Genomic DNA, 13,869 nt, shown 5'->3' on the forward strand with positions numbered 1-13,869 from the left:
AGACATTTTAACTATGTTAAAACCCTTTGCAGGGATTGGACACAGAGGCATGCGAAGATTCAATAGTAAATGTTCTAGTCATTAAAACCTATTTAGTATATCAACAGCAAAATTTTCTAATCACAGTTTCATGACTATAAATCTTCTTAAAGGGGCAGTAAACAGCTTGAGATTTTTATATAACATGTTTAGTTATGAATAATGAAACAACTTTGAAATATATTTTCACGAAAGAGGATTTCTAATTCTCAGAACTTGAGATAAACCATGCTGACTCCTCAAGACTAACCCTGCTACATATTTTTCCTAACTGCTGCAAAACAATGTACATTATTACTAAATTAATGACAGTGGCTAGCCTTGCTGTCTGCAAACTAAAGCCCAGATTGGCTACTCCAAAAAAGGCAAATGGTGGGTAGAGTTTTGCTATTGATAAACAATTGTGGTTAAAAGAATGTGAATTTATTAAACAGGTTTAGTCTTGGCTGATATGTTATTCTACAGCAACACAACAGAATGGTTTTGTAATCACAAGGAGTTTACTGTCCCTTTAACACTGTATCACTGGTTTACTGGGAGCTGTATTTTTTGGCTTGCAGTAAAGAAAATGACACTTACAAGATGAGACAGTGCAGTCCATTTTATAACAGCAGAAGAGGAGGGCATTTTGTGCCTCCAGGCAGGATGCCTCTTGTTACTGGCACACGCCTCATGCCCTCCCAGTAGCTCAGCAGGAAAAGTCCAGGCACAGATACAGGACAGATGTCTCCCCAATGTCCTCCCAGTGTCTGGCCATAGAATACCAAGGTATTAGACCATGAAAAAGTGTGTAATACACCCAGGTGAAAAACCCCAAGTTTGAGAACAGAGTCCACAACAGGACGACACAGAGGGTACTTGAGAGGAAGAAAAAGCAGTCAAGCAAGAAACAGACCGCAAAAGCAACCCCCATACAGAGGGCACGTTCCAGGCAACCCAAGTCGCCGGACCTACACACAGGCCCCTGAAAAGGGGAACACAAAAACTTCAATCGAGGTCCCCCGAGAAGGAGAGTATACTTTCAGAACCCGAAGGAAGAGTAAACCCTCTTCTAATCAATGGAGCAAGTTCAAAGGAAAATCTATACCCTAGCAGACTAAACTTACAGGATAGACTCAACAAGCTCACACATCCAGAAGGAGACTCCGCAAACGCAGTTCCTTAGACCGCTCGGCCATCCTGACCTGCAGACCCACACTCAGCTGGACCAACCCAGCCTCCGGGATCCAAGACAGGGAAACAAAAGAATCCCGAAACAGGTACAGGAATGAGCGTAAGGATAGCACAGCCATCCCCACAGAGCACAAGTACAACCCGACTCTGAAACAGACAACAAGGCCATAGACCTAAGGATCTATCAAAATAAAGGCCCAACAAGTCTGCTTGGAGCAAGCAAGACCCCAGGGAGAACTAATCCCACCTTTCCGCCTCCCATCCAGGAGAAGCCCCAAGCAAGGACTCCATCTCCATAGGGAGAAGAATATCCCCTAAAAAAAAAAAAAGGGATGATGGCGAAAGGGCTACAACTGTCCTCAAGACCCGAAGGCCCTGGCTAATGGGAAGTGAAATTCCCAACACAGATGTCCTAGAAAAGGACCCCCCCCTACAAGTAGCTTGCCAAGCAGAGGCACAGCCAACACATTCGCCTGCAGAGTAGGGAATCCACAGGAACACTGGCAAGCTGACCAGGGGAATGCAACCCTAAGGCGCACCAGAAATTGGGCATCCAGCAGCTGGGTATGAACCAACCACCCTTAAGGCTGAAGCCACACGGCCAACCACCAGATGTCATGGGTCACTCTGTGGCAAAGAGTAAAAAATACTCTGAAAACCTGGCCAACCAACCATGACCAAGTGAGGTAGATGGAGCAAGGACATAGCCCAAGTTCCCATTACCGTGGAACACCCCAGCCCTGAGAGCCAAGATTCCAAAGCCACCTAAGACTGGGTCAGTAAAAAGGCCAAGCAAAGCAACAGCAACTGGAAGTCTCAGGGAGAAAAACAGGTCCGGGCACCTAAAAGTTCAGGCAAACCATAACCTAGAACTAAACACCCCAACCGGCCAAAAATCCAGACACAAAAGGGTATGGATGCATATCCAGAGAATCCGGATAGCGAGAAGAACTCAAAAACTCCGACCAAAGGAAGGAACCCCTAGCTAAGTCCAACGTTCCAAAAAGCAAGGCTAGAAATCGTATGAAGATACTTCTCAAAGCCTCAGGACAACCAAGGGATACCTTGAGGTCCAAAAAATCTTACTATCAGGACTAGTCTGCCTAACACCTCCGCACAAGCAGAGGACACAAGGAAGAGAAGGCACTAAGCCTACCCAGCTCCGGAAAACCCAGACCTAACAAAAGTCCCCGCAGGGAACAACCATCACCCGGAAACATAGATCCCTAAAAGGAGAGCCACTCACTAGAAACAGCTACACGTACACCTGCAAGGTGTCGAGAGCAGCAACAGGTTTCAAACTGCAAACCTTCCGCATGCTAGACAGCTATCCTGTACAAGCTGTTGGATCAAGCCCTAAAGGACACATCCAGAGGCCTAAAAAATGAAGGCCAAACCGCTCAATAGCGGCAAGGGGCATTAAGCCCTCCCACCCTCCACCACATGTGGGAAGAAACTCTAAGATCTGATTAAATCAGATGTCAGAGTGACGCAGCAGAAAAACTCCCCTACCCAGTCATCTATGACTGAAGGCTATAAGGACAGAAACAATCCTTCCCACCTCACAGACCCACAGGTCCTCTCGAATGCTTAGTTTAACATGAAAAACAATGATAACCTGAGCATGCGGCGCTTCTACTGAATAAGCCGAGCAGAACAGCGCCACGTGTCTGAACAGCTGCAAAACCGGACGAACCCGACAGGACCAACCAGCACCTAGGGTCCCAACCGGCAAGCTGCATACATTTTCCCCAGTAGGGGAAAAAACAGAAAACAGACATTTTAAACAGAGGACTAACAACTTCCGAAGAAGTAATAAAGAGTATCAATCCCAGAAGGTTCCCAAAGGAAATAAAAACAAATAAAAGACATCCCCATTGGATATAAATAAAATATAAGGCAACCCGGAGGTTAGCGCCCAAAAAGACACAGGCCTACCCGCAGGACCAGCCAAATGGAGCCCTATCACACAAAACTGGGAAAGATCTCTAACAAATGACAATCAGGAAATTACTTCATCCCCCGATGTCTAATGAGGTGCACCATTCGAATCAGACTGAAAATCCACGTATCTAGTAACGATCGGGTCATTCAATAACTGAAAAACATGTCTGAGCAATACGCAAAGGTGAGCAATCCTGCAACGGAAGGCACAACACTCAGGGACAGATACTCCTGAGGGGAACTGTAGAGGCCCTCCCCAAGGCAGAAAGGCCCGGGTCAATAGGGCATAAGCACATTCTCAAATAAACGTCTGGACTCTGCAGACGAACAATCGCCAACATTATGTGGAAGCGAAAACGTGCTGCAACCACACGCCACCCCCGCATGGAGGAACCATAAACTGGGTTACCCGCATGTGCAGAAGTATGATTTGGTAGGGAACTCGCCCTCAGAGGACAGGGCCCCCAAAGGAGGATGGCTCAGCAGTCCCTGGATTCCCCGAGCCTGAGGAACCAGGCGCTCTAAAATGGCATACAGAACAAAACTGGTTGACTGGCGTCAACGAAGCCACTCCGGATTCATCACCAGACACAGAATCTGAAATCAAAAAAGTCTCAGTATCGGAATCCTCTGTAACTGAATCTGAAATTAACAGTATCAGCATCAGAATCCTCCATAGCTGAATAGAGGATATTTAAATATGGACTAAAGTAGTGAAAAAACTAAAAAGGCACCTGACACCCCCAATGACCAGACCCCTGCGGACTAGAAAATTTCCTTTGCCACGCGGTCGGGAATGCGGAAATGGAACAACGGAGCGTAGCCATGCCCGAACACTAGGTGAACCGTATAGTCCAAACAAGCGCGCCCAGCCAAAAGGCTGTGTCACTTCCAAAGGCATCAATGTTCCAACCACGAGCCCAGTAAACATCGCACATAAGCAGGTTGAATCACATAAACATGATTATAACCCCCCCCGTTCAATAACCCCCCTCAGGAGATATTAACCCTCAATTCCAAGATACTAAAAGAGACTCACTGAGACCCTTACATTATAAGTTAGACCCGCAAGTTGGTAGCCTCTCGGGAAACATTCACATTACAGTACATTGCGAATAAAGTAAAATGAAACGATCTTACCGGAATCTACGCCGTGGAACAGAAACACGGCCCTTCAAGTGTGACGGATAGTAGCATCGCCTCCGCCATGGACTTGAGAGAAGAAAGCAGGCAGCGAAGCGAAGTTAGACAACGCCAATTGCTTGAGGAGCTGTTAATATGAGTCAGGATGGTTTCGCAGAAAGAAACTCCCTGCATCTCCGGACTTCATCCAAGCCCTCACTGAGAAACTGACAGGACTACATAAAACGCCTGTCCCATGCCAAAGAGTACTACCCTCCATAAGAGACAAAAACCAAAATGAAACATTCTGACACTTATCTGCCATCCTCCTGGGACGCAAGGCAAAGAATGACTGGGGGATATGGGGAGTGGGAGTATTTAAGCCTTTGGCTGGGTTGTCTTTGCCTCCTCCTGGTGGCCAGGTTCTTATTTCCCCAAAAGTAATGAATGCAGCTGTGGACTCTTTCCATTTAGGAAGAAAATGAGTACTAAGCTGACCTGCAACAGGGAGAGCACAGCCAAGAAGCCCCTTGGAAACAATTGTTTTACCGTGAGGACCATCTCCAGCACTGATTATACAAAAAGCTTGATGACTTGGAACCAGTGGCACATAGTGCAGGTGCTAAAAATTATTAAAGTGCATCCAGAATTATTATTATTATACTTTATTTATGAAGCGCCATCATATTCCGCAGCGCTGTCCATGGATATAGTTAATTTAAATAAAACAATAATATAAAACTTCTAAGACAGGACAAAATTTACAAAACACATACAGGAGGAATTGAGGTCCCTATTCCCGTGGGAACTTACAATCTAGAATCAAAATGTGTGTAAGGCATGGGAAAATGCCACTACTGTTAAAGGGCAAAGAGCTCTTAGCTAGGCAAAGTGAAATGTGACTGTAGAAGAAGTTCATCCTGCATGAGAGATATGCACTGTCATGTCCCCTCTTCAACATAGCTGGAGCAGGGCATTTTCATAGGTGCCAGGGCCAATTAGGTTAAACTAACACTTTTGCTAAACCAATAGTCATATACTACCAGAAAACAATAAATCTATTTGTACAGTACCTTTATCTGTTGTCGTCTTAGCATTGCTAACTCACGCATATCTCGGAATGGCTGGAGAAGGTATTGGTATAGCTCTGTAGTAGCTTCTACAAGATTGCTATAGGCTTCATCCTCCATTTGATATAACTCAATTAATTCCGTCATGTCTTCTGTAGTCTTGTGTTTTTCGAGCAACTGTAAAAAAGTTTTAAAAAAAAACATGTTAAAAGTAATCTTAACAGAAACAGACAAAACAATATCTGTACATGATTTCATTTATACCACTGCTTGACAAATACAAGGATCCATGGTTCAATAAAATGGACCATGCTAAATGGGTTAATAGCTTCAATCTTAAAAAAAAAAATGTTTAACTGTAATATACTAATTTGACTGCATTATTACTAAATTATTACAAAATAAAGTAATTGTTCAAAATAAATTGAGAAATAGGCAATTTACTTTTAGACCTACTGATCGATATACAAATATCTTTATATTTTACTTTATACAAATGTTACATAATAAAATGTATTACTGTCTTTTGTGCAATCCATTCACTGTATCGTACTGTTGCCGTTGCTGACAGTTTGAAACTGCAGCAGCGTTTGACATGAGACCCTCAATAATATCGTTTGCAGCAGTGATATTCCCCCAGGAGACCTTCTATTATGTGTATAAAGCACAAAGCTCACAAACGTATACATTAAGACATTTTAGCAGGAACTACTGACTCCTCTGCTAGACTACTTCTGTTGTGCTAAAGATGTCAGAGCTCATAGGGCTGTAATTATTTTTTATTTGGTGTATTTATTTATTTTCTTCTTTAGGTGAGTTTGCACACACTGTCAAAATTAGTTAAGTGAAATCATAATTGTGTGTAGTTTGCAATTATATTACATATCCTTTTTTTATTTTTATATATATATATATATATATATATATATATATATATATATATATATATATATATATATATATATATATATATATTTATTATTTTACAGAATAAGATTCTGACCAATATGTAAGTCATTATGTACAAGCAAAAAGTATATAAATTAAGAGACATTCGAAACATTTAGATCAAACAAAGAATACAATAAACACTAATTATCCGATTCGTAGATATCCAGTAGAAGAAAGAAATTCTTATGTCTCAGATTTTAACAAGGATATTAACATAAACCAGTGTGAATCGTGCTGCTAAAATTAAGCAACCCATTGATTTAAGAAAACAAAAAAGGAGAAAAAAGAAAGGAAAAAAATATATAAAGGGCTTCTCTATCTCCCTCTCTCCACCCACACCCTCTAATCTTCTAAGAACGTCCATTGTCCTTGAAGCATATACTCCATCATCTGAGTAGTATTTATAAAAGGGGTTAAGACTTGTTTCTGCAAATCTATTTCTTGGGCTAATATAAATTTCTCCCACTTCTGTATAAATGCTCTTGTTCGATTTTCTATAAGGGATATGGTATCTATCTGTTCCAATATTAGAATATTACTGAGCTCTAATTTCAGATTCCCCAATCTAGGAGCTTTTCGGGACTTCCAAAGTTTTATTATTATTTTCCTACCCAGCAGAATGGATAAATTAAAAATGTTTGTATCTCCCCTGTATCTAATTCCATCTAAAAGAAATATGATATCTTGGGGTTCCAATTTTATTCTAGTTTGAACTGTATTACTTAGCCAAACAGAGAGTTTATCCCAAAATGTTCTAATTTTATGACAATACCAGAAACAATGTAGTATATATTTGCCTTTTTATTGCCACATTTTATATTTTGGTTATTTTGACCATTCTATATGGAGTTAAATATTCCATCTGAATTAATTTAACTTGGGATTCTTGATAGTATGTTTCTAACAATGCTTTGTTTACTCTCCTTATACTTTGTGTTATTACATTACCTGCCAAGTCTGTACCTACTATTTCAGCCCATTTAGAGTTACTCCTCTGTATTACTTTTTCACTTTTGTCATTAAAGACTTGTATATTAGGGAAATATATTCCACTTCTAAATTGAATGAAGATTTTTTTTTTCCAGAAATTTTGAATTCCAATTGTATCCATGTTGCAGGATTAAGGTCATTATAAAATTTCTGACTTGATAATGGGAAGCTCTTGTCCGATATTCTGAAAGGTTTTAATAAGATTATCTTGTTTATTTATTGATTGATAAAGATTTTTAAGTTCTAATTCTGCCCATGAAAGGTTTTGTTGTATATCCCGCTATAAAAAGAGGGTTTCCCCATACCTCCACCAAATACAGTCAATGCTAAACTCATTCATCTGGGGCAGTATTAAACCACGCATTAGCAAAAAAGTTATTATGTCCCCATTGGGAGCGGGTGGATTGGGTGTACCCTCGATCCAACAATATTATAAGGCATTAGTGATGCAGAGAGTTCTTGAATGGCATGACAACACAAATAGCAAAGCATGGGCATCTATCGACTCATTCCTTCTAACCTCCCCTAACCTGGGACCCCTAGCTTGGATCATCCCCTCAGCCCGACCACCCCTCGCAAAGACATCCCAACTCTATGCCCACCTTTTCAAGACCTGGGACGTAATACGAGCCAAAGACAAGGGTATTTCTTCCCCTATCTCCCCGATGACACCAATATCACACAACGCCGAATTCCTGGGAGGCCTATTGGCGGAGAGGCATTGCCCAAGCGGCATGTCTAACACAACCCCATTTGCCAACCTAGTCTCTAACCACACTCTAAAAACGCGCTCACAAATGACAGACATAGCTGGGGGGAGCTTCTCCTCCTGGCTCAAATATGCCCAACTGACACACCTCCTGAAAATCTCACCCCACAAGGACAGTCTAACTAGAGAACCGACCCCATTTGAAAAACTGTGCCTGTCAGGCTCCCCGCCCCGTAGCTCCCTTTCTATAGCAAAGAAAATGTTGGACAAAACCCCTATGGCAATGCCCCCCTCATACAAGCTCCACTGGCAAGCAGAACTAGGAAGAGAAATATCTGAAGAGCAATGGCTGGCGATTCTATATAGCACTTCCAAGTCCTCGTCCCTAGCTAGAATCTTAGAACTGAATCATAAGATCCTATTCCGTTGGTACCTCACACCCGAAAGAATTAAACAAATTTACCCAAGAGCAGGCGCCACTTGCTGGAGGGGGTGCGGGGCAGTGGGAACGATGGCCCATATATGGTGGTACTGTCCAGTGATCTCCCCTTTCTGGAAGAGAGTAGAGAGATTCCTTAAAGAGCTCATGGGTCCAACATTTAGCTTATCACCCCTCACTGCCCTCCTGAACCACAAATATGGCAAGATCTGCAAGATCAGATGGAAACTCCTACAAATTACCATAAATAGTGCGAAGGCACTCATCTCCCGGAAATGGAAATCCTCAAATGTCCCCACGACCCAGGAATGGTTCCACCACATCTCGGAACTCTTGGAGGGGGAAGAGTATTCCTTCTTCAAGAATGGTAACCTGGCCTTCTTTCACGAAGTCCGGTTCTACTGGGAGTCTCTCTCCCACACCCTGAGAGAGACGACACACTCTACCCCGCCCGGCGCCCCGTAGGGAACAATGCCTCCGACCAGACCTCCCCCCCCCCCTCCCCTCCTCTCCTCTCCCCTCTCCCTCTCCTCTCCCCCCCCACTCTCTTTTTTCACCTTTCCCCTCCCTCTTTCCCCTTCACTATACATTACTCTTATGTTACATAGGCAGGTAAGGCGATACTAAAGGACAGAAAGGCATTTGTTATTTGTTTATAACTGTTTACAACTGTTAATAACTGTTTACAGCCATGTACGTTGCAGCTGAAACGCACGGACTCACTTATCTTCCAATTGCGTTACAGTCTTAAACTGGGAACTTGCCACAACTAAGAGGACTGTCATTGAATCCCCTCACTCAATATGCCCCAATGCAAGGACCACTTAGACTTTAAACCCCATGGACTCTTGCATAGAGTGAGGCCACAGGTACCCACCTACCAACTGTACAATTGTTTCTAGAATCTGCATTGTATTGTATCGCAATTATATTTCAATAAAAGTTTTATAAAACCAAAAAAAAAAAAAAAAAAAAAAAAAGAGGGTTTCCCTGTATGGGAAAATATTCCGATATTTAAAAGTTAGATCCGCTAATTGAACAAATATTCTGCCAGGCTTTAATAGATTTGTTCATTACAGGCATCTTTTTGCACAGTATAGGTAGAGTGGATATAAAAAGTCTACACACCCCTGTTAAAATGTCAGGTTTCTGTGATGTAAAAAAATGAGACAAAGATAAATCATTTCAGAACTTGTTCCACCTTTAATGTGACCTATAAACTGTACAACTCAATTGAAAAACAAACTGAAATATTTTAGGTAAAGGGAAATAAAAAAATAAAATAATATGGTTGCATAAGTGTGAACACCCTTTTATAACTGGGGATGTAGCTGTGTTCAGAATTAAGCAATCACATTCAAAATCATGTTAAATAGGAGTCGGTACACACCTGTCATCATTTAAAGTGCCTCTGATTAACCCCAAATAAAGTTCAGCTGTTCTAGTAGGTCTTTCCTGACATTTTGTTAGTTGCATCCTACAGCAAAAGCCAAAGTCTGCAGAGAGCGTCTAAAGCATCAGAGGGACCTCATTGTTAAAAGGTATCAGTCAGGAGAAGGGTACAAAATAATTTCCAAGGCATTAGATATCCCATGGAACACAATGAAGACGGTCATCATCAAGTAAAGAAAATATGGTGCAACAGTGACATTAACAAGAACTGGATGTCCCTCCAAAATTGATGAAAAGACAAGAAGAAAACTGGTCTGGGAGGCTGCCAAGAGGCCTACAGCAACATTAAAGGAGCTGCAGGAATATCTGGCAAGTACTGGCTGTGTGGTACATGTGACAACAATTGCCCGTATTCTTCATTTGTCTGGGCTATGGGGTAGAGTGGCAAGACTTAAAATTAAGCCTTACAAAAAAAAAAAAAAATCCAAGCCCGGCTAAATTTTGCAAAAACACATCTGAAGTTTCCCAAAATCATGTTGCAAACGGTGTTCTGGTCTGATGAAACCAAAGTTGAACTTTTTGGTCATAATTCCAAAAGATATGTTTGGCACAAAAACAGCACTGCATATCACCAAAAGAACACCATACCCACAGTGAAGCATGGTGGTGTCCGCATCATGCTTTGGGGCTGTTTTTCGTCAGCTGGAACTGGGGCCTTAGTCAAGGTAGAGGGAATAATGAACAGTTCCAAATACCAGACAATATTGGCACAAAACCTTCAGGCTTCTGCTAGAAAGCTGAACATGAAGAGGAACTTCATCTTTCAGCATGACAACGAACCAAAGCATACATCCATATCAACAAAGAAATGGCTTCACCAGAAGAAGATTAAAAGTTTTGGAATGGCCCAGCCAGAGCCCAGACCTGAAACCAATTCAAAATCTGTGGGGTGATCTGAAGAGGGCTGTGCACAGGAGATACCCTTGCATTCTGACAGATTTAGAGCGTTTTTGCAAAGAAGAGTGGGCAAATATTGCCAAGTCAAGATGTGCCATGCTGAAAAACTCATACCCAAAAAGACTGAGTGCTGTAATAAAATCAAAAGGTGCTTTAATAAAGTATTAGTTTAAGGGTGTTCACACATATGCAGCCATATTATTTTTTTTATTTTTTTTTTATTTCCCTTTACCTAAAAGATTTGTTTGTTTTTTAATTGAGTTGTACAGTTTATAGGTCACATTAAAGGTGGAAAAAGTTCTGAAATGATTTATCTTTGTCTCATTTTTTTACATCACAGAAACCTGACATTTTAACAGGGGTGTGTAGACTTTTTATATCCACTGTAGATCTTTCACCTGTGAGCCAGTGCAAAGAGAGTAAAAGGATATACTATTTTTTGTTCTAGCTCTATATCTGTACAATAATAGTTACCCATTATCAACCAGTCTATCATAAATTTTGCTAGGGCTATTTTATTGTATATTATTAGATTTAGCCCTCCTTTTTCCTTAGGCATTTATAATTTTTCCAGGCTTAACATTGGTCTTTTGTCTTGCCAAAGGAATTTAAATTAGATTTTTATTTATCATTCGTATATCAGAGTGATGTAAAGGGAATGGAATAGTTTGCATTAGATAGAATATTTTATGGATTAAAGGGACAAAATTTTATTTCATGATTCAGATTCCAATTTACTTTCCAATAGTTTGTTTCCAATATACTTCTATCATTTTTTTTCATTCTCATGTTATTCTTTGTTGAAGAGATACCTAGGTAGGCAGCGTGCACATGCTTGAAGCACTACACAACATGAAATAGTGCTGCCTTCTAGTGCCTCTGCTAATGTAAAACCTCTTTGCAAAACTGCTGCAGACACGTGCACACTCTTGAACTTACATTTCTGCTTTTCCACAAAGAATAACAAGAAAACTAAGAAAATTTGATAATAGAAGTAAATTAGAAAGTTGTTTAACCCCTTAACGACCGAGGTCATGCAGGGTACGTCCTCAAAAAAAAGACAGTTAACGCCTGAGGACGTACCCTGCACATCCTCTGTGTGGAAAGCAGCTGGAAGCGATCCTGCTCGCTTCCAGCTGCTTTCCAGTTATTGCAGTGATGCCTCGATGGAGGCATCCTGCAATAACCCTGCATGGCCATCCGATGCAGAGAGAGTCACTCTGTGGCCCTCTCTGCACCGGATATCGATGGCCGGTATCGTTGGTGGGTGGGAGCCAGTCTGGGAGGCGGGTGGGCGGCCATCGATGTGCCCTGTAATGTGGAGGGGGGTAGGATCGGGAGCGGGGCCGACGGGGGCGCGCGCACGTGCACGGGGGTGGCGCGCACGGTTGCGTGCACGGGGCGGGAGCGAGCGGGAACCGCTACACTACAGCTGCCAGTACCCAAGATGGCGCCCATTAAAGCAGAGGGGGAGGGTTAGAGAGCTGTTTGGTGGGGGATCAGTGAGGTTGGGGGCTAATGGGGGATACTATACAGCAGCATATGTAAATATGCTGAAGGAAAATAAAGCCCAAATATACCTTTTATTTTAGTACTGGCAGAGTTTCTGCCAGTACTTAAGATGGCTGGGACAATTGTGGGGTGGGGGAGGGAAGAGAGCTGTTTGGGAGGGATCAGGGGGTCTGATGTTTTAGGTGGGAGGCTGAGCTCTACACCAAAGCTAAAATTAACCCTGTAAGCTCCCTACAAGCTACATAATTAACCCCTTCACTATTAGCCATAATACACGTGTGATGCGCAGTGGCATTTAGCGGCCTTCTAATTACCAAAAAGCAACGCCAAAGCCATATATGTCTGCTATTTCTGAACAAAGGGGATCCCAGAGAAGAATTTACAACCATTTATGCCATAATTGCACAAGCTGTTTGTAAATAATTTCAGTGAGAAACCAAAAGTTTGTGAAAACATTTGTGAAAAAGTGAACGATTTTTTGTATTTGATCGCATTTAGCGGTGAAATGGTGGCATGAAATATACCAAAATGGACCTAGATCAATACTTTGGGTTGTCTACTAAAAAAAATATATATATATACATGTCAATGGATATTCAGAGATTCCTGAAAGATATTAGTGTTCTAATGTAACTAGCGCTAATTTTGAAAAAAAATGGTTTGGAAATAGCAAAGTGCTACTTGTATTTCTTTCATGTAATTGGCAAGAGTCCATGAGCTAGTGACGTATGGGATATACAATCCTACCAGGAGGGGCAAAGTTTCCCAAACCTCAAAATGCTTATAAATACACCCCTCACCACACCCACAATTCAGTTTTACAAACTTTGCCTCCTATGGAGGTGGTGAAGTAAGTTTGTGCTAAGATTTCTACGTTGATATGTGCTTCTCAGCATTGTTGAAGCCTGATTCCTCTCAGAGTACAGCGAATGTCAGAGGGACGTGAAGGGAGTATAACTTATGAATAAGATGATTTCCCTAACGGGGGTCTATTTCATAGGTTCTCTGTTATCGGTCGTAGAGATTCATCTCCTACCTCCCTTTTCAGATCGACGATATACTCTCAATTTACCATTACCTCTACTAATAACTGTTTCAGTACTGGTTTGGCTATCTGCTATATGTGGATGGGTGTCTTTTCGTAAGTATGTTTTTCATTATTTAAGACACCTCAGCTATGGTTTAGCACTTTATGCATTTATATAAAGTTCTAAATATATGTATTGTAATTATATTTGCCATGAGTCAGGTTCATGTATTTCCTTCTGCAGACTGTCAGTTTCATATTTGGGGAAAATAAACATTTTTTAAGAAATTTATTTCTTACCTGGGGTTTAGTCTTTTTTTCAATTGACTACTTCTTGCAAATTGCGGGTGGTATTAGGCCCGCGGGTGCGTCAAATGCTAAACTTTATTGCGTCATTCTTGGCGCGAGAATTTTTTTGGCGCAAAGAATACGTCTATGATGCAACTTCGTCACACAGCCTTACACATGGTTGCGTCATTAGTGACGCGAGTGTGTCATTTCGGGTTATTATTGGCACCAAAAAAGTTTCAGTTACGTTGTGCGT

At 41.5% G+C, this 13,869-nt stretch overlaps 1 protein-coding gene across 1 annotated transcript in view; it reads right to left on the reverse strand.

The window, feature by feature from the left end:
- Positions 1-13,869, reverse strand: part of JMY (junction mediating and regulatory protein, p53 cofactor) — a 469,755-nt gene that overhangs the window by 336,462 nt on the left and 119,424 nt on the right. The window contains exon 2 of the mRNA XM_053701369.1: positions 5,352-5,525. Coding sequence (XP_053557344.1) covers positions 5,352-5,525 — 174 coding nt within the window. The remainder of the gene's footprint in view (positions 1-5,351; positions 5,526-13,869) is intronic.

The sequence above is a fragment of the Bombina bombina genome, chromosome 2 (genome assembly GCF_027579735.1).
Source record: "Bombina bombina isolate aBomBom1 chromosome 2, aBomBom1.pri, whole genome shotgun sequence".
NCBI lineage: Eukaryota > Metazoa > Chordata > Amphibia > Anura > Bombinatoridae > Bombina > Bombina bombina.